Below are 27,822 nucleotides of genomic sequence, written 5' to 3'. Positions count from 1 at the left end.
ATAAGTTGCGATGTGTTCACAAGAAACAGCATTAGTTAGTTCACTAACTGATCTCGCTAACCGCTAGCGATTTAATTACTGTTTATTTTTAGGAGGCATTTGGTTGTTTTCTCTGTGGTGGCATTAATTAACCGAACCTGGCAAGCTTAGTTATGTTAACGTGGCTAAGAAGTGAAGCTGGTCACGTTAGTTTACCTTTATTTTAACGTTGACCGGTCGAATAACTTGTGTTTCTATGTTTTAAACGTGATCATATTGTTTTAGGAGTTTGTTTGAATTAGCCAGCAGGTTCTAGCTAGTCGCCCCGAGGCTCCCTGTCATCATACCGTTGTTTTAATTTTTTAATAATATGTGAAAAGCTAGATAGCTATCTAGATACAATTGTGTTAGATTAACTATATAAGAGTCTCTACTTTTTGGGGTCGGCAAACAAAGGCTTTTAAAAATGTAGTTCAGCCCTTGTGAGTTGAGAGGAAGTCAAGGAGGAGCTTGAGTGAAACCCGACTCTGGCTGCACCAGGAGCTGAGAGGTTGTGGTGGGGTCTGGCTGGTGGGGGTGGGGGCTGCTAAAATCTGTGCAGGGTAGATTTAGATTTCCAGTCCTTTTGGCTACCGGTCCACCGGCTGTGTACTGCCAAATTGTGATAGCCATCGATATGTGCTACGTAAAGTATTGCGCATGCGCTTAGTTTTACATTTTTAACGTTTTTAAGTGTTTTAATGGTGATCGTCGTTTGTTCGGGTGCATTATTTCGAAATACACTGTTTATTATTGGTGGGTGATGAAAACAATAATTTGCAATTCAAATGAATTCTGAAAGCGATTTCTTATCATAATTTAGACTACTCCCATAGTCACATCGAAATAGCCCACCTCCTGTTTTATTTACGCAGATTTAACCATAAGTATACCACGTAGTTGCACAGTATGACAAGGTAGCACAACTCGTCAGAACCCCCGACCTTTAGATGGGAAATACCGCTTACCCTATGTTTTTAAGTACGGGCTTTTCTCACAGTTTGTCAGTCACGCGTGGTGAGTCGGAAAATGAATATCTTTAGTGGGTGTTAGCGAAGCAGTTTGAGTAGGTCGCGTAGTTCTTAGTCTTTGTTGACAATGTTAATTCATATTTCGAGTTTAGAAATCATTTTAATGATAGACGATGACTGGTTTGCCAACAATAAATAATTAACCTGTCAGTTTAAGTGGTTGGAAATATGCCGCACAAACGTCTTAACTTACAGTTGGCGCCGGTCTCGTCTTATTCGTTCTTTGTATTCCTTCATTTAGGTAGCCAATCCACTAGAACCCTTTACCTGTTTACAGAAACCAGTCCATGTATATATATATTATAAATATATTCTTTACAATAATGTGTATTAGCCATATAAATTATGGGGACCGTGTAAGTAACCATACAAACAAATGATAAAATCCTGCGCCTATTAACAATTGGGGTTGTATATGTAGGGCCTGTAGCATTCCCTTCCCTTATACTCACCCATTCACGCACTCACATTTACCTACACAAAAATGACAGGATCCTATACGTTACAGGTAGAGGTTGATATGATTGTTTGATTTGATCAGTATTTAACATTTACCTGGTTCATTAATAAATTGTAGTTCTCCAATGTTTAAAGGCCGCTTCATGCTGCCTGCACGTTATTTTTTGCCTTTACCGTTTTTGATATGCTGGTCAATACAAAGCACACAAATGCCGATTTTCTGGACTTCTGGTCGTTGGCATTTTAGAAATCAGTTCTATATTTATCTTTTCCAATGGAAAGATATGGTGGTCAACCCTAAAGATTTAGCAATTTGAAAACCAAACCAGTACGTTTTTTTTTTTTTGCTTCAGTAGTGAATTACCTGGATGGTACCTGATTGTGAGTGCACTGCTTTAGCATTTTTTTCAGGATTAGTTTTAAAATAGGATGAATGATATCAGAACTAGACGTTTCTTATATTTGTAGTGTGGATCCTTTTGAATCAGCTAAACATGTTGCTGATGTGTTTTTTTTCAGCTTGAATGCAATCAGTCTTAAATGCAAGATTAGCCAGGGAACTGCCTACTCCTACATTTAAGATCTTTTGTTTTCAGGCTTTCCACTGAGCTTAAAGCTAGCCAGGCCTTGGAATGCAGACTTCAAGATTCCTCTTGCAAGCAGATGCCTTTCAAGTGAAACCCCCCTTTTAAATCATTTTGGTGACTTCTTTACTTATTAATTTTCTTTTTGTTTTATTAAAAACAGTAAACATCTAATTTGAATTTAAGAGGGGTGGGATTCACACAGCCTTTTTCAGTTTGTGTGATATGGTGTACTTGTTTAACCAAGCAATGAGACATTAACTTGGAGATTGAATTTTGCACTTTCTGTGTGGATAGTTGCAGTATTCAATGTAGGTGATACAGTAAAACAAAATATCATAATATAAAAAGAAACATTTTAACTTTATATATAAAAAGGCATAATTTTGCTATACACATGATCACGGTCAAAAGGCATCAGGTGCAACCGATTCTTAAAAACTATAATTCAAACACGGCCTCATATTAAGTATAGGTATGTTTATTCTATGTAAACATATTTAAATTGGACTAATTACACTCTGTAATACAACTTGCAGTTGGGTCAGCAGTGTTGAAGCATTGATGTTATCGATAGGTAAATTTATCACAGTACATAAAAATAATTCATATTGCCAACCTCTACTCCATTGTTGACTAAATGTTTTGTTAACATGTCTGTTTTCTTTCCACTAGTGCTGTACTGTACACACAAACCAGGGTTCCATTTCTTACAAGTAGAATATTCAGGCAATTTAATGGGTAGGGAATGTTCTGTGTTGCATGCCCTCCCCCTTAACTGTGCTTTTTAATGCTGAGGTGCAGTCAGGAACAGGCCACAACAATAGCTACATTTAAATTAGTTTTCACACCCAGAACTGTGTGTACACCTTAAGAAATTGCTGTTTTGCTTTTTAGCTGTGTGGGTACTGGAGAGTTGGCCAAGAGTTGGCCATTACATATTGCATGCAAGTGAGTGCAGATACGCCACATAATGAAAAAAGACTTCTGTGCTGCTGGTTTATCACCACAATTGATTCCAGATGCTGAAACCAGCAGGCTGAGCCAGTTGCGTGCTAGGCCTTTCAGCAGCCTCAGCGATGCTTCAGATCAGACTTTATTCAGACACATACCATTATAAAGATCACTCAATCAATGTTTTTATATTTAGTTATCTTTAGTAAAGTACTTATTCAGAGGGTTAGTATAGTAGTTGAATTGTGTTAGACAGTAAGGCGACTTCAGTCTTCCAAAGTTTGAGCTTTGAGTCTTTGTGCTTTATGTAAGAAACTGTTGGCATATTTATTTCCCCACACTGATGAGACTGTTTGCACTAAATAGTTTCAGTAATGGGTCAAATCAATGTGAATGAAAAGCCTCAATTACTTTCATGGTGCTGTTGTATAACATTTCTAAGTTAGGTTGTGCTATTTATAGGTTTCTGCTGTGATTCTTGGAGATAAGAATAGATTTCTATGCTCTGATGGAGTCAAATGTTGAACCTTTTAGTGCCTTGAACATGGTTTGTGTAGAAAGCAATGCAAAAACAAGTCTGTACAGTCTGTTTTCTGTGTGGACTAGGCTTTACAAACTTGCTAAAAATAATTAAGAATTTATTGCTTTAGTCTCAGCATTGACTTGGGCAGAATTAATAATTTTTCCTGATTTTGCAGGATATTAATTACGATTGTCTATAATTGAGGCCTAAATACTGTTAAGTTGTCTAACAACACATAGTGGACTTTCCTGTGAATGTTGGTATACTTAGCGTTGCTCCCTGATTTAAAAAGGGGTGTTGTGCATTTGCATAGAGGAGGTAGATTCAGGGCTTCTGTTATGGTAATTGCAATTGTGAATTGGAGAAGGAGGGGACAGAATTGGGCCCCCACGGAGTAAGTAACTGAATGCCATTGTGCTTTAGTGGGTTTTAACTGCTGTTTATGGGCAATAGGCTTGCAAATGGTTAGAGCATGTTGACAGTGTTTGAGAATGGTAGAAATGTAATTTTCTAACAGTAGGCTCCCAATGGTGGTTGTAAGCAATGACAATGGCTTGTGAAAGCCATATTCAAAATGAGCTGGTTGACACCTTTCAGACCCCAGATATTGTAATTAGTTCCCCAAGCAAAATAAAATGCTTATCCACAGTAAACTGTGCAAAGGTTTCAGACATTTGTTTCCGCATAGTTTTAAATTATTGATCTGGTTAAACCTTTTTCTAAAATATGCAGGCATGCTAATGTTTACTGTGAGCTGCACTGACAGTGTTCATGATCGGGTCTGAGTGTGTCCAGCAGGAGTGTAAAAATTAACCATGCCTGTGTTTGTTTCAGATTAGGAAGCTGTGCTGGCAGCAGGCTGAGCGAGTAACATGGCGACCCAGTGTAAGTTTTCTTATTGTATGTGTGCACATGTAGAATTTAATTAATTGTTTATCAAACATCAATGTTTTTTTCATTAGCTTTATGTAAATGTTGGTACTTTTTGATTTTTTTAGTTATTGACCAGGAAAATTTTCTCTTAATGAGATTATAAATACACACACACACACACACACACACACAGTTACAAGGCGAACTTAAAAAACAAGTAGACAATTTGTGTGTATAAAGTATGTGGAGTACAGAATTAAGTGAAGTACAGAAAACACTATTTTGTAGAATGTACAGAACAGTAATTCACAGTAATTGCTAGTGAGACTGGCTTTTAATGCTAATTACATCTTTACATCTGACTCTATACACAGCTGATCTGATGGAGCTGGACATGGCGATGGAGCCAGACCGCAAAGCAGCAGTCAGCAACTGGCAACAGCAATCGTACCTGGACTCTGGTATCCACTCTGGAGCCACCACAACTGCCCCTTCTCTCAGCGGGAAGGGCAATCCAGAGGATGAGGATGTGGACAACCAGGTGCTGTATGAGTGGGAACAGGGATTCAATCAGAACTTCAACCAGGACCAAGTGGCAGGTTAGCTTTTAATTATACCTGAAGAAGTGCCTCGCAGTTATGAATAAATAATTCAGTGCATTTGTATAACCAGTGCACAGACTGTAATGATCATTATTTATTGCTCTCTGCATCTCTTTAGACATTGATGGCCAGTATGCCATGACCAGAGCCCAGAGAGTAAGGGCGGCCATGTTTCCAGAAACACTGGATGAAGGCATGCAGATCCCTTCCACACAGTTTGATGGAGCACACCCTACCAATGTTCAGCGCCTGGCTGAACCCTCACAGATGCTCAAACATGCAGTGGTCAATCTCATCAACTACCAGGACGATGCAGAACTGGCCACACGTGCCATCCCTGAACTTACAAAGCTACTCAATGATGAGGATCAGGTAAAAATTATTTTAAATGAAAAATGTGTATTGTATATTATATTGTATTTGAATACAGAATATTTAACAAGTAAACATTTTGCTTTTACTTTTTGCTATAGTATGCTATGTTTGTTGTGGTAAACATAAGGGAATGTCTGAATATTCAGTTATTTCTCTGGTCTTTCAGGTTGTGGTAAATAAAGCAGCAGTCATGGTGCATCAGCTGTCAAAGAAAGAGGCATCGCGCCATGCCATCATGCGCTCTCCTCAGATGGTTTCAGCCATAGTGAGGACGATGCAGAACACCAATGATGTGGAAACAGCCAGATGCACCGCCGGCACACTTCATAACCTCTCCCATCACAGAGAGGGGTTACTTGCTATCTTCAAATCAGGAGGAATTCCTGCTCTTGTCAAAATGCTTGGGTTAGTCTTACTATATTTATTTCATATTACCATATACATGATTCACAAATGTTTCTGCCTCCAAGGACAAATGCTATTTCACATAAAACAAATGATACTTGAGCAGTCACTTTCTAATTAAGTCTTACCATACTCCATTGGTGTTAAAATTCTCTACATATATGTATTTGCTAATACACCAAGATCTGTGCATTGTAGTCTTGAGAAGAATTTGTCTTCCACCAAGTGCTTTGTCTGATAATGGTTGCTGTGGTTTCCTCAGTTCTCCAGTGGACTCTGTACTGTTTTACGCCATCACGACCCTTCACAACCTGCTACTACACCAGGAGGGAGCCAAGATGGCTGTCCGTCTGGCTGGAGGCTTGCAGAAGATGGTGGCCTTGTTAAACAAAACAAACGTCAAATTCCTTGCCATAACAACAGACTGCCTTCAGATTCTGGCCTACGGCAATCAAGAGAGCAAGGTAAGGAGTGAAGCATGCTTGAAGCATTATTCAATTCACAATTTTAGTAGCACTTAAAGTAGTTTGTTGTGCATTTGTTACCATCTAATCCTGTCTGTTCTGTTTTTGTTTGTCTTGTCAGCTTATCATCCTCGCTAGTGGAGGCCCCCAGGCTCTGGTCAATATTATGAGGACGTACACATATGAGAAACTGCTGTGGACCACTAGCCGTGTGCTAAAAGTATTGTCTGTATGTTCCAGTAACAAGCCTGCCATTGTTGAAGCTGGTGAGTTAAGCTTTTTTCTAAAATAAGCACAGTTTTTAAGCTTTAAACTTTGAGTGCCGGATCTGGAGTGCAGAGATGTTCCATTTTTACCCTCAGAATTATATACACAAACTTGTAACGAGTGTACTATTTCATAAACAGTGGTTCATATCAGGATTATCTTCCAGTGAATCAAAGAGTTCAGATAAATGACCTAGTTGCTTCTGTTTTTAGGTGGTATGCAGGCACTGGGTCTCCACCTCACAGACCCCAGTCAGCGACTGGTTCAGAACTGTCTGTGGACCCTCAGGAACCTCTCAGATGCTGCCACCAAACAGGTAAGTGCCCACCACATGTAACCCTCTTCTTCCACCTCTTTTACACTTTACTCTGTTCTTCCTACATGAGCGCTCTCTTTCTGTCTCCCCACTTTTTCCATGGAGAAGACGTCCTTAGCTGAAGTAGATGTGCTGCAGGTAACGGTCATTCCTGCCTTTATCTGTGAAGGGGCAGGGGGCTGTCGCCAGCACCTGCCCTATCAACAGTTAGGACGTTGACCATTGAAGAAAAGCCATAAGATAAAGCATGAATAAATGCTACATATGATTGTAATGCCACAAACATATTTTATCCCATTGGCATGGTGGCAGAATGTTGTGGAGTAATTGTCCTTTATCTTGTGGTTGTTGTGGTAGGATTAAATGTCATGCAGTATTTTCAAAAATATCACAGCTAGCTCAACCATTGACATTTTGATTGATGTGAATTGATCAGCTCATTACATTTGCATCAGTTTGTTTGAATTGGTTTCCAGGATAACATTTTATTGCTTGTTTCTTTTCTCCTGCAGGAGGGCATGGAGGGTCTGTTGGGCACGCTGGTTCAGCTCCTTGGTTCCGATGACATCAACGTAGTTACTTGTGCTGCTGGCATCCTGTCCAACCTTACCTGCAACAACTACAAGAACAAAATGATGGTATGCCAGGTGGGTGGCATCGAGGCTTTGGTGCGTACAGTCCTGCGTGCTGGAGACCGGGAAGACATTACTGAGCCGGCTATCTGTGCCCTTCGCCACCTCACCTCCAGACATCAGGATGCAGAGATGGCCCAGAATGCAGTGCGACTGCACTATGGTTTGCCAGTTGTTGTCAAACTCCTACACCCCCCTTCACATTGGCCTCTTATAAAGGTAAGCAATACTTTACTGTTGTCTGTTGCAGTTATTTCTTGTGTAATACTGTGGTATGTGCCTGTAACTGCTCTTTGATTGTTTGCATTTCTGTTAGAGGGGGCAAAATAACGCCTTAACTGTTAAAAACTTTCTCTCTTCCAGGCAACTGTTGGTTTGATCCGTAATCTGGCTCTGTGCCCTGCAAACCACGCACCTCTTAGGGAACAGGGTGCCATCCCTCGATTAGTCCAGCTGCTTGTCAGAGCCCATCAAGACACCCAAAGACGCACCTCCATGGGTGGCACACAACAACAGTTTGTGGTGAGTTCTGTTTAATGACTGTCAAAATAAAGGACTTTCATCCTGGCAAAATACCCACTTCATCCTTTTATCCGATTTGGCATGCAGGAGGGAGTTCGTATGGAGGAAATTGTGGAGGGTTGCACTGGAGCATTACACATTCTTGCTAGAGACATTCACAACAGGATTGTCATCAGAGGACTCAACACCATTCCATTGTTTGTCCAGGTCAGTCTAACTTTATCTTTTTATCATTTTTTTGCTAGGCTGTTTACCATGGTTATTATTATTATTTTTTTTAATATGTTGCAACCAATCAGTCTGCTGCAAGTTTGATATTTGACTAGCTGTTTTTTGCCAGACATGTAGCTTGTGATTTTTTTAAGCGTTTGAATACAGTAAAACTGAGGATGATCTCAAATCTCTGCTGAATTTTAGGTTTTGTTTAGCTTGTTACTTCTGCCCTGGCATCTGCTGCAGTGATCCTAACCTCTTGCTATTTCTTCTCTCAATAGCTGCTATACTCCCCCATTGAGAACATTCAGCGTGTAGCTGCAGGCGTCCTTTGTGAGTTAGCCCAGGATAAGGAGGCGGCCGAGGCCATTGAGGCAGAGGGTGCTACTGCTCCTCTCACAGAGTTGCTTCACTCTAGAAATGAGGGTGTTGGTGAGTTGTTGCTGATCATTTTTAAAGTGCTTACTTTATTTGTGGAAAGACAAAATCCTCTAGAAATCATGAAATGCTAAAATGTTAAATATGGTGCCAAATTACAGCAAAAATATGGTGTTCTACTTCAAATGAATATTCTGTTAACCAGAATATTCTGTTAACCATATTCTGTTACCAGTTAAACTCTGGTAGTAATTAAATAACACTGACCTTTTAAGACTGTCTGCCTTGTTTTTGAGTATTACTTCAGCTGTTTAAAATGTCAACCCAGTTACATTAGCAATTCCAAGAAAAAATTAGGAATGTTTTTCTTCTAATGTAAAGATTTTATTCCAAGTAATATCAGGCTATTTTTTTTAGTTTTGGCATAGTTGACTTTAACTGGTCATTGTAAAAGGCTATTGGCCTTTTCAAGTTATGAAGTTATATATTTTTCAAATATTTTAATAAGCTATAAATGTTACTGTAAATATTTAATGTGCACTGCATCTTAATTCCACTTCTCTTCCTATACGTTTCACCGAGTGCTCAATGCAGAGACTGGCTTGGTTGGGTTGAGCCGTGCATTTGCCTGGCTGTACTGATGGTGCTATCTCTTCCCCACAGCCACGTATGCTGCAGCAGTGCTGTTCCGCATGTCTGAGGATAAACCCCAGGACTACAAGAAGAGGCTGTCTGTGGAGCTTACCAGTTCTCTTTTCAGGACTGAGCCCATGACCTGGAACGAGGTAGAGCAGCTCATCCCAGCTAAACCCTGCCCAAATCCCTATGCAAGATTATTACCATAAAATGAATCCTGGGTCAAAGCCCAACACTAGCTTGCCATAGGTTGGGGCATTAAATAAATAAAATAAAGTTTTGCAAAAATGCTTTGTAAAGTTGACTGAAAAAAACTCATGCTAACAGTTGGCAGTAAACGCATAATTAAATATATTTTTGCCGCCTCCCTCTAGACTGGAGACTTGGGTCTGGATATTGGTGCTCAGGGAGAACCTCTTGGCTACAGGCAGGATGGTGAGTTGTTTTTCTTGTAGATACGTGCTCAGCATGCTCTAACTCAGCCTTGAGTGTGGCAGGTTGCATTTTTCAAACATGACCATGTTAGATTAGTACGAATAGGCACTCCCTTCACATGCTGTGTGTGGCAGAGAAACTGAAAACTGAATGTCTGCTGTGGTGAGCTGCTTGTGTAATATGCTTCTTCTAATGTACGTGTGCATACGCTCCCCCTCCTTCCTTCACTCCTTGTCCACAACCCCCCTCCCCTCCCTTGTCCACAGACCCCAGCTACCGCACCTACCACGCTGCCGGGTATGGGCAAGATGCCATGGGCATGGACCCCATGATGGAGCATGAAATGGGTGGCCACCACCCAGGACCGGACTACCCTGTGGATGGCCTGCCAGACCTTGGTCACACCCAGGACCTGATAGATGGCCTCCCCCCAGGCGACAGTAATCAGCTGGCTTGGTTTGATACTGATCTGTAAATAAACTACTTTTTAGGTGAGGCACAAGGGAATTTGGCATGCTCTCAACATGAATGGCAGTGTTTGGATTTTAAACAGTGCTTAAGTGTGTGTGTGTGTGATTGGAAAGTTAAAATCTGATGTTTGCATGCTGGTAGCAGAACTAATATGTTGTGTATTTGGAATGTGAGTGAATGTGATGTGTGTATATTTAGCTCATGATTTTTATTTTTATTTTTTTTTAAATATTGTTTTTCTTTTGTCTCCACAGCTGTATTGTCTGATCTGAATGAACCTGCATTGTGATTTGGCCTGTAGAGTTGCTGAGCGGTCTCAAGAGAGTGGGCTAGTTTCTCTGGAAGTGCCTGACACACTAATACAAGCTGAGTTTCCTATGGGAACACGAGCAAGTAAAACTTTTTGTTCTGGTCCTCATTGGTCAGTTTTAACCGCAAACGAGTTTCGGTTGGGTGAGTGACTCAAAGAAAGCTCAAGAGGTGGATCATGAGATGGAATTTTCAACCTTAGCCTTGCCTGTAATTTTATTTTCTTTTTACATTTTTATTTTTATTTTTTTAAGGATTCTTGAGTCTAATGGTACTTATCTAGCTTGCTTTGATACTTGTCTTTTATTTTGCAGTAATTTGTATTCTTTTCAGATCTCTCTCATAGTGTTAAATTATAGTGGTAATGCTCCATCAATTAAAATTTTATCAAGTTTATGGTGTAGAACACTAAATAATCAGTTGAATTGTATTCTGATCAAGTGTAACATTGTGTAGCTTTTGTATAAAACCAAGAATGGGAGAAATGGTCCAAATATCGGCTTTCTTGCTTTAAGATCACTGTTTCCAGTGTCACAAATGTTCCAAAGGGTCTGCAATCAGAGGGGGCCAGTTATTTTTATTTTATTTTTGTTTATTTTTTTGTTTTTTTCCCTCCGTTTTTTGATGGTAGCTATAGAAGGTTTTGAAAAGAACCCCTAATTATTGTAGCCTGCTGTGTTTATTGGAGACATGGTTATGACATGGCTAATCAATAAAATAATGGACAAACTTAATCTGTTTCTGGGTATTTTTTTATGCTTCTTAATTGACTTACATTGACTATTCTTGCACATGACACTTTAAAGTTAGGGATGGGTCATATGTTTACCATATGTAATTTTTAAGACATTCTGACAATACAATATTTGGGATATTGTTACATAGAAAATACATCAGTAGCAGCAAATTCTTAACTGCCAAATTACTTGTCAAACAAGTAATTATTGTAAAGACAGAGTTGGCCAATGTTTTTCAAGCATTGACTATAGCTACAGAAAGTAAGTTTTGTATCACAAAAGGATGATTCCTATTGCCCACCACTTTGTTACAGGATGAAATGTACTGTAGATTTAAATGATCTGTCACTCAATTTACAAATTAATTTAAACCTATTAAACAAGGCCTGTATTAATAATGTGTGTGCTTTGACTAGGATCTGGGTAATTAATCTGCCACATAGCTGAATGAGAGAGTTGGAATTGTATTGTCATTTCTTTGCTCTACTAAAGAGCTAATAATGGCTTAAAAGAATAGTTTTGAACTTTTAATTCTTTTTACACAGTGATCTAATGAAGCAAGCACATTCAGTCTAAGGCATACACAGAATATGATGTTCAGAATTCTCCCATTACCTGTTAATATTAATTGCGAGTGTGTGCACACTGTTTAGCTCTCATTTACCTAAATTTAAGTTAATTTGGAGTAAAGTTAGATTTTTAATTATACCTGATCTGAACATTCAAGTGCTGTGGATTTTATTTTAATATATAAAAATCTGTCTATATAAGTTGGTTTAAAATGCAGTATTATTTGACCAAACAACTGGACATTAGTAGTTTTGTTAATCAGTTCAAGCCCTTTCCAGAGCTGATGAGGGGAAAAGCAGGGTGTTTCTAGCACCAGGGTGGAGAAAATGATAGTTTAATTTTAGGGAGCTTAGTATTGCATGAACAGTAGAACTAAAATGTTCTTCACTTACACTATTTATTAAAAAAAAAAATGTTGTGTATGTACAGCAGTGGGTGAAGCTTCACTGTTCCTATGGATTTCAGGCCTGTCAGAATCCAGCCCCTTTCAGAATTTCTGTAGCAAGTGACCCCACTGCAGTATCTGGGTTGGACCTGGAAACACAAAGAAGAAAGAGATTATATAGAAGATTGTTTTTTTTTTTGCAGTCAATATAAGCTTATGAAAAAATATTGCAAATGTCTCATATGCTCATGCACTGTAGACTCACCATCAAATGTTTTGTAGATTGACTTCACACCAGCTTACTGATAACACTAACACTATGTTGAACACTAATTCTGCATGAATGCTATCGGGTGAAGTTATTTACAATAGTTGTTTACTCATGAATATGCTAATTGGAACACAGTGCCAAGTACAGACCTGCTTGAAAAAGATAACCGCTTCGTCCATATGTATTACTGATGCTCTCCACATTGAGTGAACTTTAATTACTAATTAAAACTGAGGGTTGTGTGTTTGGCAATTTTTATTTATTTAATAAACAAACCACACCGTCCTTCTGCCTATAAAACTAATTCTTAACTGGACAACACGACTAGGGTTTAGCTACTTGTATAAACTGAGCAGTATTTAAGATTGCATTCTTCAGTACCTTAATGCTAAATGAGAATGAATGGTGGTGACAGAGTACCAATAACACATTGTCTGCTGTGTAGGTTACCACCACTTTCCCAAAAATGCAATAATGTTGAGGCTTTGCTTCCAAGGCATGGTTGGGCAACTTCAAAGGGATGCCTTCTCATTTTAGTAGAGGAAAAGAAGGGGGATTGAAGGGGGCCATGAGCAGTCCAACAATAGGCCTGTATCAATCTCTGGGAGAGGCAACAGCTCCGGCAAGCTCTCATCACACGACTGTGCCTTGCCCTTTGACAAAACGGATCAAAGCACATGGTGCCATTGAGAAACTGAAGCAGGGGCCTCTAGAAGGGGCTGAGGGCTGCAGTGGAGACTGAAAAGAGCTCATCATTCTGGGATAGCTCACCTGGTATCTTGAGCCAGTTTGCGGAGCACGTGCACCAGACTCTGACCTTCTTCTGAACCCCAGCAAGATGCGTCTACTGCACCCATCTGTGTGGGAAGAGAGAAAATGAGAGCATTGTGAATCACAAGCTATAACAGCACTTGCTCAGATGAAGCAGACACACAGATGAATGACTTATCTTTAATATGATTTCTGTTTACAAGATTTTGATTGACAGGTCTTGCATCACATAGACAGAGATAAGTCCTTATGATTAGAGCTATACCGTGCTAAAGGTGGTGATTTAACTGCATCAGTTGTAGTACCTTAATCAATTGATAAACTAATTAAACTATCAGAAGTGTGGTATACATCCGTGTCTTACCTTTAGTCACATATTATTCACTATATTAAAAGTAAAATCATATCAAATCGAATTTCAATTAATCACAATTTCAAATTAGATTAAACCATCAATTCACACCCCTGCTCATTCACAGTCAAAGCCTTTAGTACAAACAACCTCTGATAATGCTTTACAACACACTAAGCTGTATTATTTGGACAAAAGTATTGGGACAACTGCTCATTAATGTCTTAGCTTCTTCTAATCTCAGAGGCATTATTGAAATTATTATATAAATATTTAATGCTTTATTGAAAAAAACAAAACAGTTACACCACTTACACCACCACAAATTTACATACAATTTTAATCATTTCCATCTGATTTTTAAATATAATGTCCATAGTACTTGTTTTTTTTAGCAAGGTAATAACATTTTTAAAAACTTGTTCTTCTTTTCTACCCCTTTAACCCAGGAATGGAATTAGGCATAGTGCCAAATGCTCTCATATATATATGCTCCAGCTGGGTCCTAATTTTTTTTGCAAAAAATTCTCTACAAGGATTAGGTAAACTGTGTTTTTGTGTGCATTTGCAGATCTGTGTTAACAATGAGAAAATGTGAAGGAGCTGAATGTATTCATTAGAAGTGGTGTCCACAGACATTGGGAATAATACCCATCTATTGTCTCCACATTACAATATGCTGATTTACAGTAATGCAAATAAAGACAAAAAACAGTCAGTGCAGTCACCTCTAAAGGAGACAACAGTGATCATGCTATCTGTCTGGTAGGTAAAGTCTGGGCATTATTAAAATGCAAGTAAAAAAAACAAAAACAAATATTGATTATGATTACATACCATGTCTAAAAATATGACTTTCTGAAGACACTAAGTCGAATTTAGAAAGTTTTCTATTGTGTGCACTGATAAATGGGGATGGTAATTATGGGGGCACAAGAGCCTATGATTGCACTTTATGGCAATCTCTGATGTCACCCCTCTCCACCCCACCACTCCATCGTCCGCCCGCCTGCCTCACGAAGCGCCTGTTACTAGGCAACAGTGTTATGTACCTGGGGAGATGCTCAGCTTCTTCTTCCTGTCCTCAATACCACTCCTGAAATCCCTTCTTTTCTAATACAGTGAAAAACCCTTTGTGGATTTGCTCATCTCTGGTAGAGGCCACAGTATATACATCAGCCCCTCTCTCATCAGTACTGCGTTTTCATTCTTCAGAGTTCTAGCACACCAGTGTGTGATTTTATATCATAGCTATTCTTGATGATGCACAAAAATCTCCAAAACTGCAACTCGCAAAAGAAGAAAAAAAGCCTTCTTAACTTTTGATGGAAGTCGATGTACAATCTCAGCTTATTTTGGAGCATTTCTATTGGTTTATTCATTACTGAATTCTGACAATGTAAAGATTTACAACAATAAATCAATCACAGAATGATAGTTGTATACTGTAGCTATCACTTTACATTCAGCATTAACACATTCTCCTTGTTTGTACACTTGCTGTTAATTTTAATCAGCTTTATTCACTATACAGGAGCAATTTGTAGTTCTTTAATTACACATTGTAGTTTATTTGTTAGTCTATTTTTTTGGATACTTTCAGAACCTTACAGGGCCACCACAGAACAGCTATATATGGGTGGTGGGTCATTCTCAGCACTCTAGTGACACTGACATGGTGGTTGTGTGTTAGTGTGTGTTGTGCTGGCACGAGTAAATCAAACACAGCTGTGCTGCTGGAGTTTTAAACACCTCACTGTCACTGCTGGACTGAGAAAAGACTACAAACCAAACATATACAGGTGCTGGTCAACGAATTAGAATAATTTGAAATAGTGCAATCATGAAATTCTTTGAATGCATTTTTTGTGCAGAAAGCAAATCAGGTGTTCACCGCACCTGTCCTACTCGTTAGACTAATCACAGAACTCGTTACCTGGAAAAAAAATGTGCTCAGCTGAGCTTTCCAAAAGGCCCATTTAGGCCATTTAACTGTGACACTGTTGTTTTATTGAATTAGAATAATGGAGAAACCGTTTCATTGAATTAGAATAATTTTTATTATAATTACAATCATCACTTTCTCAGTATTTTGTGGCTGCCCCCTTGGCTTGTATGACTGCCTGAAGTCTCCGCGGCATCGATTTGACCAGCTTGTCGCAAGTTTCCGCACTCACAGCTTCCCAGGCAGTGGCGATGTTCTGCTTCAGTTGGTCCAGCGTAGTAGGCTTTCTGTTGCGAATTTTCCGCTTGACGATGGCCCAAAGGTTTTCAATGACATTGAGGTCAGGCGAGTTGGCCGGCCATGCCAAAACTTCAAGCTGTTTTTTAGTGAACCAATCTTTGGTCGACTTTGCCGCATGAGCCGGTGCAAGATCCTGTTGAAATATGAAGTCTTCTTCGCCGAACTGCTCCTCAACAGTCGGAATCAGGAAAGTTTCCAGAACATCTTGATATACGGCAGCATTGACAGTCTTCTTGAGGAAGCAGAGTTTCCCTACACCTCGAGCGGACATGCATCCCCAGACCATAACGCTCTGGGGAAACTTGACTGATCTTTTCACGCACTCGTGGTTGTAGGTTTCGCCACCACGACGCCAGACACGAGGACCTTGGTCACCGAAGGAGATGCAGAAGCGTGATTCGTCACTGAAGACCACTTTCTGCCAGTCTTCAGCAGTCCACTCGCCGTGTTCTTTGGCCCACTTCAGCCGTTTCTCCATTTGTTTCTTGTTCAGCATCGGTTTTACTGCTGGAACGCGAGATTTGAAGCCGAGTTCGCGCAGACGACGGTAAGTGGTTGATCTGGAGACGTCAGCGCCGGTCTGCTTGTTCCACAAGTCGGTGAGCTCGGAAGTGGACTTGAACCGGTTGCTGACTGCGATCTTTCTCAGCTGCTTGTTGTCGCGAGCAGAAGTTTTTCGGACGCCGGAACAGCTGGTGCGCTTGCTGCAGTTTTTCTTGAGAGCTTTGCAGACGGAAGACTGGCTGATGCCGAGCTGCTCAGCAATTTTAGTTTGGGTCAAGCCTTGTTGGCGAAGGGCTTGAATTTGAGCCACTATTCCGGTTGAGAGGTCGCGCTGCTTACCCATGATTGATTTTACAAATTAGAAATTCTACTCAACCCTGACTTTATACTGCACAGTGAACACTCTTCACAGAAAACAAAAATTCGAGCATTTATTCTAATTCAATGAAACAGTTTCTCCATTATTCTAATTCAATAAAACAACAGTGTCACAGTTAAATGGCCTAAATGGGCCTTTTGGAAAGCTCAGCTGAGCAAATTTTTTTCCAGGTAACGAGTTCTGTGATTAGTCTAACGAGTAGGACAGGTGCGGTGAACACCTGATTTGCTTTCTGCACAAAAAATGCATTCAAAGAATTTCATGATTGCACTATTTCAAATTATTCTAATTCGTTGACCAGCACCTGTACAAGCTAATAGTGTCCTGTCTCTGACTTTACATCTACAACGCAAACCAACTTGGTAGGAGTGTTTAATAAAGCGGACACTGGACACTGAGTCTACACAGTGTTTAATAACTCCAGTAGCACTGCAGCACAATACATACTGAGTGCTGAGAATTACCCACTACCCAAATAATACCTGTTCTGTGATGGTCCTGTGGGGTTCTGACTATTAAAGAACATCGCGGAAAAGGAGGATAATAAAGGTTGCGGAGAAACAGATCAACTACAGTGTCTTATTATAGACCAACAAAGTGTTTCTATATGGTCGCTGAAGTTGATAACATGGACAATAAGTATAAAAACAAAGAAGTTGTGTTCATGTTATAGCCAATTAGTGGCTGACTATCACTGTAATAATTACAATGTAATACTGTGTTATTTATTTATTTATGATAATGCACAAAAAAACGTTTTATTAAGTTCTACCTTATTGTATGAAGCGCCAATTACATTAGGGTTTACTTTCAAAAATAGCTTCAGACTAGGCCATAACTACATAGAGAAAACTTGTTGAAGATGCAATGTAGATGCAAAATAGTCCAACAATTTGTTTTCTACTATTGAGCTCTAGAGCACAAAAAACACAAGGCAGTTAAAAATAGTAGGTAGAACAAAGGTGTTAAAGCTTTACAGCACCTGACAGGCTCACAGCCCTTCAGTGAGGCTCGCTGTGTTTCACTACAACTGCTCAGAAGACTGGCCGGGGAGAGTAAGGAAACAAGGCCATGTGAGAAGGAGAGCTGAGCTACAAATCACTCTTAATCGTATGGCTGGAGACCCAATAAAATTATAGAGGGTGAAAGAGAAATAGAGAAAGAGAAAAAGTGGTCAGGAGGGGTTAGGTGCTGTACTAAGAGCATCTAATCAAATGGAACTGAAGTAAATGTGTACTGAATCTGAGCTAATCTGCTCTGGAGACCATCAGACGCTGAGCTCAGGACGAGCCCTTTTACTACTCAGAAATAGAAAGAGTTAATCACTAAAGAAAAAAATATATATAACACATAATAAAATAAATAAATAAATACATTTTCTCTCCCAGTGCCCTCATCTGCACACAAACAAGGCCTGAAACACATTTAATATGCATGTTCAGTTTCCCAGTCTAACAACTTCAAAGGCTGACATGGTATGGTCCCATCTATGTACTTAAAATTACCAACTTAATTAACATGCTTATTAGCATATTATCATTAGATGCTCAGATACAGTATTAAAGCGGCTGTTGTCTTGGTCCATGCAGTCTTAAGTGCATAACCCACAATAACATGAAGGCAGCACTGAGACAAGTGGATGCAGATGTGGTTCAGTCTTCTCATGTCAAGATGCAAATAATCATTATTACGACATTCAGTGTAAGAACGAATTTCAGGACAGTATTTTTAACCCCTACTTCGAAAATACATTTTAATAGAAAAAACAAGAGGGTTAGTGTTTTCTGAAAGGTAATAAATATACAGAGTGGGAAGGGGAAACGTCCAGCACACCAAGTATGTACTTCTTGATGGATATTTGACCACTTTTCTACACCATTCTACAGAAAATAACTGATGATGTGGGATGGACCTACTGACCTTTTAAGCAAAGTTCACATATTTTCAATAGAGTTGAGGTCACAATTGCCTTTGATGTATGTTTGTGGTCACTATCCAGTTTGAACACCCATTTGCGTCTAGTTCACAAAAAAAAAATCTCTGTCTGCTAACAAATTCTTTTGTTTTTACATTTACATTTTCGGTATTTAGCAGATTGCACAATAATTCAATATATCAATATTTTCTTACACCCCTATAGTTTGGATCTTGTTTCAGACTCTTGGCAGATTAGCTACACTTCCTAATAATTTGGATGTATGTACAATTGTTTGATTTGATGGTCCTAAAATCTGAAATTGTTTAGAAGATATTCCTTATTTGTTTAAATTTACAACTATTTTCTCAGATCTTTACTGAACCCCTTTAACACTGTACTGTATGTTGGTCCAATAAGTACTATAAAACAAACCCATTTGATGTGGGAACAGAGAGTCCTCCAGCCATGATCACTAACATTAAGTTAAAAGAAAGAAAAGTGGATTTATATACTGTATAGGTTTTATCTGTGTGTAAATAATTGTGTTATATCACTCTTCCCCAAAATGTAAAACAGAATCCTAAAATTGGTATAACATTTAGGTCCAATATAAATACAATATATGCAAATTTCTGAGCACATTTGTATGCGAGTATCTAACCACAAGGGCTTCCATGGAAATGTCTGCAGAGTGGGCTAAAATATAATATAGAATAAAATCTAACACGGATATAGAATTTAACATGGGTAAATACTGCCACTACAATCTCATTTGTACATTCTGCATAGCACAATTTTGAGGGTTTTTCAGAAAGAGAAGCAACCCCCAAATTTAAAAAGGGGAGGAATCTCAAAAATCTCTAGCAAAACTAAAAGAGAAGCAACCCCCATGCAATTAAAATTACATACAATCAAATGCCTGATGTATAATAGATAAATAATTGCAAAAAGTTGCTCTGGTGAAAAATATAACAACACCTATACTACCCCAGACTTATTGTTGTCTGTGTTTAACAAATCTTGATGTGTTAGCATTTTGTGTCTTTATGTGATAATGCTACTTTAATAAAGTTGTACAGAATTAAACCAGATTTTTTTTTATCTTAACACTGTTGAATAGTAATTATGCAAGGTCAAAGTGAGGCTGCCCTTAAGCAGTGTTCTTTAGGTAGTAATGGACTAAATTGACTAATTCACATACAACCTGTACCATCATTTATTCAGTCCTTCTCAACATGTTCCTCTTTCCAGAATGGAGCACTATAGATGAGTTCAAATAAGTGAATCTGAACATTTAATTACACAAAGACTCTTTTCTCTGACCACTGGTGACCTCATCTCTAATAATATACAAAAAAGTCTTCACAGACAGCTTTAAGACTAAATGAATTTGAAGCAAGGGTAGTGGTCATAGGATAAGACTTAGGATGCAGCACATAATTACTGCTGAGCTCCAATTTGACTGAAATAATAAAAAGTGATGAAAGCCTTTTTGTCCCAATACAGAGGGAAATCCCAGTAAACAGCACTGAATAAAGGAGGTACAGCAGAAGTGGTCTGAAATGTGGCAAAGAGTGTTTTGTTGAAGCTTGTTCCATCTGCTTCTGCATGAGGGTTGATGACATTTAATTAGCTTACTGACATTTATGTAGCTGTTTACAAAACCAGAATGGCATAAGTACAAACACAACTCCATTTTGGACCTTTCAACAGGTGCACAAACCTGAACACTGAGCTTTGCTATAATTGTGAATACTGTATTTTCACAAGCATAAAGAAACAGATATAATTAGAAATCCAACTGGCGTACAACAAGTTTAGCTAAATCTTCAGCCACCAGATGGAAAACCTTTAAAAAAGTCACAACGGTAAATGTAAAACTCTAAAACAATTTGGGAATCATGGAAGAATGAAAGGAACAGTGTTGGTCCACGGTGTGCACTAAAGAACACTACGCAGCATCTCACCATTTAAAATAAAACCACAGGGCTTAGTCACAGCACGCTGCTCCCATCCTAAATGAAGGTTTTGTTGCGGCCTGGACTTGAAATCGAACCCACTCCCTCTGCTCGCTTTGAACTGCTGTTTGAAAATAGCTTCAACACGTGCTGGATCTATTTCTGATATTATGAGGCAATTAGTGAGCTCTTTGATGGCTTGATAAAAACGGGCATACATAGATTTTACCGCGCAGCAATTAATGAATACTAATTAAAAGGTCTTTGTTGATGGCTGGGTTGAGAGGAAGATGAGTGAGTCTGGTTTTCCATCGCTTAATTGAAACCCTTTGTCACTTGCCCACTCGCGTGTGGATAAGTGCTCCATGTCATTTAGAAAAAGGGAAGAAAATATAAATTGATTTGCATGATTTGCATAAATGTAATGCTGATTTGCATAGTCTGTGATAGTGGCCGGATCTATACAGCCCTATGAACCATCTCTCAGAAGTCCAATAAACCATCAGTCAAAGTCTGTCCATTTTTTGTCTAATCCCAATTAAATGTGCTTTTTGTCTGGAAACCCTTCAGCAGAACACAGTAACATCAACACATCACAAAGAAAAAGGAAACACAAAATTAAGGATTACGTCATTAGCAAAAAAATAAAGGGTAAATCTAAACAGGATATTAAATATAGAACAGTATTTACGTTTATTTATACACTGAAATGGGAAATCTACTTCTAGTGGAATAATCATAGTTCTATTCCTTATGAAGTCTTGATGTGTGGATGGGGTAATATTCATCCAAATACTTTTCATGTTCAAATGGCATCATCTGACAGTAGTGCACTACAGTGTATGTGGATGACCAAAATAAAGCTCAACACCTTAGGCGTATGCAAATTAACCCGGGAATGTGATGACAAAGGGTCATCACGAAATTACAAAACAGCGTAATTTTTTACAGGTGAATCAGAGCTCACAAATCACTTTTTAAATCAGCATCAATCTTACTTGGAAACAAACTTTTTCTGCAGTAATACTGATCATCAAATTTATGTAGAAACGACCTCTCTCCACTCTCAATGAGGAGACCTGATGCCAGTTTGACTGTGCATTTAGTCCAGATGATACAATCGCTTCCAAATTGGGGCCTACTCCTACCTGAGCAAGCATTTAGTAGTAATTTTCTTCTACGAAGAGCTGAGGGAGTTAGTGCCAGAATCTGAGTGGGTGTGCTGTTTCTGAGTGCAGATAAGCAGTTGGGTTGAACACTAATGCAGATATGTGGAGATAGCTTTGTTTTTTTTGCCTAACACAATGCAGATCAGACTGATGGGATGGAGGTAGATAAGACTGGAGAGAGAGGTGGGAAGAAAAGTGTTGTATTAGCCCTGCTCTTGAGGTAGAAAAGCAACAGTGCTGAGATAGAAGTGTGCAAAAATTCAACACGTACAAGGTCAGAGTGGGAAGCTAGCTGCTATAGCAGCACAGTCAATGAATATTTCAAGTATGCACATTTTACAGAGCTCAGGGTTTTTCTGCAATTCAAGTTCAGATCCAAAGTTACATTCCATGTCTAAAAGCTTGTAGAAATCTGCACATTCAATGTTTCTTTTCAAATTAACTGTATGAAAAAAGTGTTAAGACATTTTTACAATTCTGGTCTACAGTACCAGTCAAAAGTTTGGACAAACCTTCTCATTCAATGTTTTTTTCTTTATTTATTTTCTACAATATATATTAATATTAAAGACATCAAAACAATTAAAAAACACATATGGAATTATATAGTAAACAAAAAAGTGTTTGGCCTCCACAAAACCACGACCTAAACCCAATTCATATGGGTGATTTGGGATGAGCTGGACCGCAGCATAAAGAAAAGGCAGCCAACTATTGTTCAGCACCTCCTGGAAGATGCTAAGAAAACTGTTTCAGTTGACTTCACCTCATGAAGACACTGATATTTAAATACCAAGAGTGTGGAGATATGTCATCAAAGCTAAATGTGGTACTTGTGGTACTTAAAACATGTTCTGGAGGGTCTAAGCTTTTGACTGGTTCTGTATATCAGTTAAAAGTATAACAGGGTGTCAACGTGGTTTTATGTTTTCTCACAGAGAAAAATGCAAGGGTGGAAGAAAAAAAAATAAATACAGAAAGAAGGTTCTGTGTTCTGGACAAGTGCAAATAATGCTGTTTAATATGGAGCATCAACATATGTTATGCCATGTTATACTATGTTAAACTTTAGCTTCACACGTTTAGAAAATGATCGAAGAATAGTACTGGATCCCAAATGCCAATTCACCTTATCCCAAATGTACTGGAATATTTTGGTGATTCATAACTCCAAAGAATATAGTTCTGAATCTGCACCAGAGCCTTATGCTTTATATTCTGTTAACTGATGTTTAGCATTGAACCTTTTTGTTTGCTTAAGTGTCTCATTCTATAGGTAACGTGATTATAAAGTGGAATGCCAAAATAGTCACAGGACAGGGACTAGTTATCATATCCCATGACTTCATGTGCTTTGGAAGCTAAAGGATATTATACTGTTATTCCTTGACTTTTGGCATGCCATTGTACACAAAAACAAAGTATTGCATAAGTGTGAAGTGGAACAAAAATGACATGTTTTACAAAGTTTTTATCAAATAAAAATATAAAAAGTGTGATATGCAAAAGTATTCAGCCCCCTTTACTTTAAAACCCCTAAATAAAATCCAGTGCAATCAACTGCCTTCAGAAGTCGCTTCATTATTAAGAGGCCAGCTGTGTGTAATTTAATCTCAGTATAAATACAGCTGTTCTGTATCGACCTCAGTGGTTTGTTAGAGAACACTAGTGAACAAACAGCATCATCAGAGATAAAGTTCTGGAGAAGTTTAAAGCAGGGTTAGGTTATATAAACATATCCCAAGCTTTGAGCATCCCAAAGAGCACTGTACCACCCATCATCCAAAAATAGAAAAAGTATTCTACACCTGCTAACCTACCAAGTCATGGCCATTCACCCAAACTGATCAGAGAAGCAGCCAAGAGGCCCATGGTCACTCTGGAGGAGCTGCAGAAATCCACAACTCAGGTGGGAGAATCTTTATACAGGCAACAAAAGAGTTGAGACTGGGAAGAAGATTCACCTTCCAGCAAGACAATGACCCTAAACATACAGCCAGAGCTACAGTGGAATGGTTTAGATTAAAGTGGAATGGTGTTAGAATGTTAAATCGCATTGAGCTAATGTGGCAAGACATGAAAACTGCTGTTCACAGACGCTTTCCATCCAACCTAGCTGTTTTATAAAGAAGAATGGGCAAAAATCTGTCTCTAGATGTGTCAAGCTGGTGGAGACAAACCCCAAAGCCCTTACAGTTGTAATTGCAGTGAATGGTGGCTCTACAAAGTACTGATATACGTATTGATACGTGATATAAGTATTGAATACTTTTGCACGCCACACTTTTCAGAATTTTATTTGATAAAAATATGTATAATTTTTGTTCCACTTCACACTTATGCAATACTTTGTGTTTATTAATCACTTAAAATCTCAATAAAATACATTTAAGTTTGTGGTTGTAAGGTAACAAAATGTGGAAAAGTCGTAAGGCGTAAGAATCCTTTTGCAAGCCACTGTAATGCAGCAGAATGCTCATTACCCATGGATACCGGTTGAACTACCTGAACTTACACGTTAAAAATATCTATATTAGGGCTGCAACTAATGATTATTTTGGTAGTTGACTAATCTGATGATTATTTTCTTGATATGTCGCTTAATCAGTGATTATTTGTGCCATGTCCTCCATCTCTAAAACGATAGAAACAGCTGAACATGAGATTTAAAAGGCATTTAAATGTCTGGATATTGTTTAAACATGGAAATGAATGATATTTAGTGAATAAATATGTAATGTGTTGTGTTTGGGCACTTCTGAAGACAGACTAGGTAGAGTGTAATCTGTGTGAGTGAGCCATTTACCCATCTCCCATTACACTTCTGTACCCAGCACTTTGTGTAATGCGGTACTGTTACAAATTAACGATTAGTCGTCAATTAAATTTGTAGTCGACAAATTTAAATAATCAACATTGTTGATTTTATCGACTAATCATTGCAGCCCTAATCTATATGTGATCAAGTATCTTTCTAATATCTTATTAAGAACTGTATAGTTAACCAGGACAGGGCCTGCTTTTTAGGCTATTCAAACTGTTAGATTGTGGTTATGTTCATTATGCCTTGCTTTAGTGTAACAGTGTATTACCTTTCACCAAAAAACAAATACATACCATAAGCAAAGTATATAAATACAAGATGTCTTATAGATGCATATGTACACACCTTACTAAACAACAGTCAATTGTCATATGTTGAATGCTGAAACCCCAAATGTGTAACTAGAAAAAAATATATATTATTTCCTCTTTAGTGAGAAAAGTTGGCTACAACAGCACTTTTCTCCAATCAAGGTAAATTCACTCAGGAGAATCTTGTGACAAACTCATTCAGATATTCCACCCATACCACCTCAGTCCCCATCCACTGCCAGCAGCATACTATTCAACTATGTAGACTCATCTTTCAAAAACAAGCTCCTATCTGCTGCTGGTGGAACAGTCTGCAAATCCGTGGCTGTGAGTCCCGTCTGCTGGCCCAGGGCACAGTACCTGGGTCAATACTCTTTCATGCAGCAGCCAGGAGGAAGGCCACTGTTGCTGCTGTCGTGCTGTGAGGGGGTGCAATCTGTAGGGGTGGCCAGAGCCGAGCTAATGAGCACAGCTCTCAATCCCAGGAGTGCGAGCACATAGCGTGTGTATGTGTGTATGTGTGTGTGTGTGTGTGTGTGTGTGTGTGTGTGTCTGTGAGAACCGCTGTCCTGCTCCTACCTCTGCATTATTCATACACTCAATACAGGCAGCCACTCACCCCTGTCCTGGGAGCACTATATGTGTGTGCATGCGTGTCTCACCGTAAGTGTGGATGTCTCTCTCTCCTTCAATCACTTTTTCACTCTTTTCACCCTCACTGTGACTGTCTCTCCCGCTTCTCTCTCGTTAGCACTCACATGACAGTACCAGGCCTGATTGAGATTGAACAGTAACCGCAACAACAGTCTGCTGGTTATTTGTGTGTGAAAGCTACAGTAATAAAAAAAATCAGGACAGACTTTGACTTTGAAAAGATTTGAAATGAGATAAAATATTAAGCAGAGTGACCCATAAGAGCATTCATTCTCTCCAAACACTGAAACGACAAGAACTATAATATTTACAACTAATGAAAATGAAACAACTGAACACTATGACAATATGCTTTGCTAACATTTTATCTGAGCATGAGAAGCTGGGAAATGTATACATAAAGTGTGGTCTAAAAGTTGACAGAGACTGAACACATCCTTTAAATGAAGGGATATGAATATGTTAACATTCGTTACTATAGGTTGATTTATTTCTGTTTTAAATGAATGTACTAAGCAAAAAATTAGAAAAGAACAAATAAAATATACACACAAGCTATGTATGAATAAAAAAACCTTACTTATGACACATATACACAACTATTTATGATACAACTCCAACTACAAAATAACTACAGAATAAGACCATGAAATCCAACATTTAAGTCAATTAATTGTACTGTATTATAGTTAAACTCTGTTTGCCCATTTATCTTTGTGACTTTTTTGCATGTTAAAACATTAGACTACAATTGGTGTCATATCCTAAAATAATACCCGTTTTGAGCACTATGCAGACTTTTGAAAGTACTATATATATAGTAAAACAGTGATTACAAATGGTATAATCACTGTTTTTTAAAATTGCTTTGTATTTGTATGTTTTTTAGATATCAACTTTTTCTGATGAATTTCCTATTTAATTATGTTTTTTTATTTTAATCTTTTTTTATTTGAAATGGTCTAAATCTAAATTAAACTGTTGTCTAGACTTATGTTTAGATTACTGTAAGGTTAAAAAAACTAGATTAGAGCTGGTAGCTGGCAACAAAAAAACTGAAATGGCATGAAATTCCATATTTTTCTCCTAATTCGCATATACTGTTTAAAATTCTTTATATGGTTTTCCTTTTTCACAAATTGTAATACAGTTACACAACAAAAAAGGGGTAGAATGAATTTAGTGCAGCAATAAAATAAAATAAAAAAAGTCTTATACAAAAACAAACATAGAAAAATAAAGAGATAAAGTATAAAACTATTTTAAAAAACTATTTAACCCTATTGTAAAAACTTTTCTCATGGTCTGTGTTCTTGTTCTGTCCCTATAAAATGTACTACTACCACTTGTGTAGTCATGGGACTTTGCCCCATCCAGTCAACATGAAAGCAAGATCCATGAGAACTCAAGCACAAAGCTAACTGATCAATTCCAGCAGCTTGTACCAGAGAAATAATGGTAAAAAAAAAAAAAAAAACACAAAAATGCTCAATTAACAGCAAAATGAATATACAGTCATACGAGACATCACCAAAGCCTCAATTTTATACAGGTTTTAAATAAATAAATAAATAAATAAATAAAGATGTACTGTGAAACTAACAATCTTAACAGTACCGTGATATACATTTTTGTTCATACTGCTTATCACTATCCCACATGTAGTCTCAGATTTTTGGACTTCACTGTAAAGAAAACTGATTAGGAAAATGATAGCAGTTGTTTAATGATAAAAGTTAAGACTATAACTGCGTACTACACTGCGCATGAAATTACGTTAGTTATAAAAAATATTTTCAAACACAATAAGTTGTGGTAAGTGCTATTTCAGATTGATCAGTTTAAATTTAGAAGGTTCTATAATATAAATGATAAATAAGAGGTTTTGAATGCAGTGTCAGCACAGCACTTATAACGTAACATCCAGAATAGGATTGAGTTACATGTGGCATTTCTTAAATATACACCCTGTAAAAAGTAGGGCTTCACATTCAACAAGTCTTGATATTAATAATGCACTCTGTGTATCAAATACTGTAGTGAATAAACAATATAGATATATATAATTAAATATGCTGAACAATGCTGAAAGGGTATATTGTGTATCAAATTCATTCTTAGTAAAAACACGCACATTTATTATAAAGAGTCCTCTAGTAAAAACATCCCAGGTTAAGCAGTGCAAAACATAAAATCTACTTGCAATGTGAGACAGAATGATTGTATGTAAGTGTTATACAGGCAGATTTATCTTTGCTTCTGGGACAGCAGGCAGGAGCTGAGAGAATGAATACAACCGGGTCTCAT

The 27,822-nt window shown here is 38.1% G+C and overlaps 2 protein-coding genes across 9 annotated transcripts in view; one reads left to right on the top strand and one right to left on the bottom strand.

Annotated features, from left to right (window-relative positions):
• Positions 1–11,201, top strand: part of ctnnb1 (catenin (cadherin-associated protein), beta 1) — a 30,121-nt gene extending 18,920 nt beyond the window's left edge. For 2 of the 4 annotated variants that reach the window (XM_049480383.1, XM_049480382.1), the window contains exons 2-16: positions 4,404–4,454; positions 4,817–5,041; positions 5,163–5,416; positions 5,586–5,824; positions 6,087–6,288; positions 6,410–6,554; positions 6,768–6,871; positions 6,980–7,009; positions 7,384–7,722; positions 7,867–8,025; positions 8,113–8,232; positions 8,520–8,670; positions 9,280–9,401; positions 9,627–9,687; positions 9,954–10,178. In XM_049480383.1, coding sequence (XP_049336340.1) covers positions 4,442–4,454; positions 4,817–5,041; positions 5,163–5,416; positions 5,586–5,824; positions 6,087–6,288; positions 6,410–6,554; positions 6,768–6,871; positions 6,980–7,009; positions 7,384–7,722; positions 7,867–8,025; positions 8,113–8,232; positions 8,520–8,670; positions 9,280–9,401; positions 9,627–9,687; positions 9,954–10,162 — 2,373 coding nt within the window. In that variant the 5' untranslated portion in view covers positions 4,404–4,441 and the 3' untranslated portion in view covers positions 10,163–10,178. Of the gene's footprint in view, positions 1–4,403; positions 4,455–4,816; positions 5,042–5,162; positions 5,417–5,585; positions 5,825–6,086; positions 6,289–6,409; positions 6,555–6,767; positions 6,872–6,979; positions 7,010–7,383; positions 7,723–7,866; positions 8,026–8,112; positions 8,233–8,519; positions 8,671–9,279; positions 9,402–9,626; positions 9,688–9,953; positions 10,179–10,412 lie in introns of those variants that run through there. The other 2 variants (XM_015606110.3, XM_015606109.3) reach the window with 2 other exon arrangements.
• A 953-nt stretch (positions 11,202–12,154) lies between these two features.
• The window catches only part of ulk4 (unc-51 like kinase 4), a 121,733-nt gene continuing 106,065 nt past the window's right edge, over positions 12,155–27,822 (bottom strand). For all 5 annotated transcript variants that reach the window (XM_022673657.2, XM_022673654.2, XM_022673656.2 and 2 more), the window contains exons 36-37: positions 13,202–13,287; positions 12,155–12,308 (exon numbers count right to left, since the gene is read on the bottom strand). In XM_022673657.2, the coding sequence (XP_022529378.2) occupies positions 12,245–12,308; positions 13,202–13,287 (150 nt within the window). In that variant the 3' untranslated portion in view covers positions 12,155–12,244. The remainder of the gene's footprint in view (positions 12,309–13,201; positions 13,288–27,822) is intronic.

Source organism: Astyanax mexicanus, chromosome 6, assembly GCF_023375975.1.
Source record: "Astyanax mexicanus isolate ESR-SI-001 chromosome 6, AstMex3_surface, whole genome shotgun sequence".
NCBI classification, from domain to species: Eukaryota; Metazoa; Chordata; class Actinopteri; order Characiformes; family Acestrorhamphidae; genus Astyanax; species Astyanax mexicanus.
The sequence above is the reverse complement of the archived record's forward strand: the minus strand, read 5'-3'. Positions and strand labels throughout refer to the sequence as shown.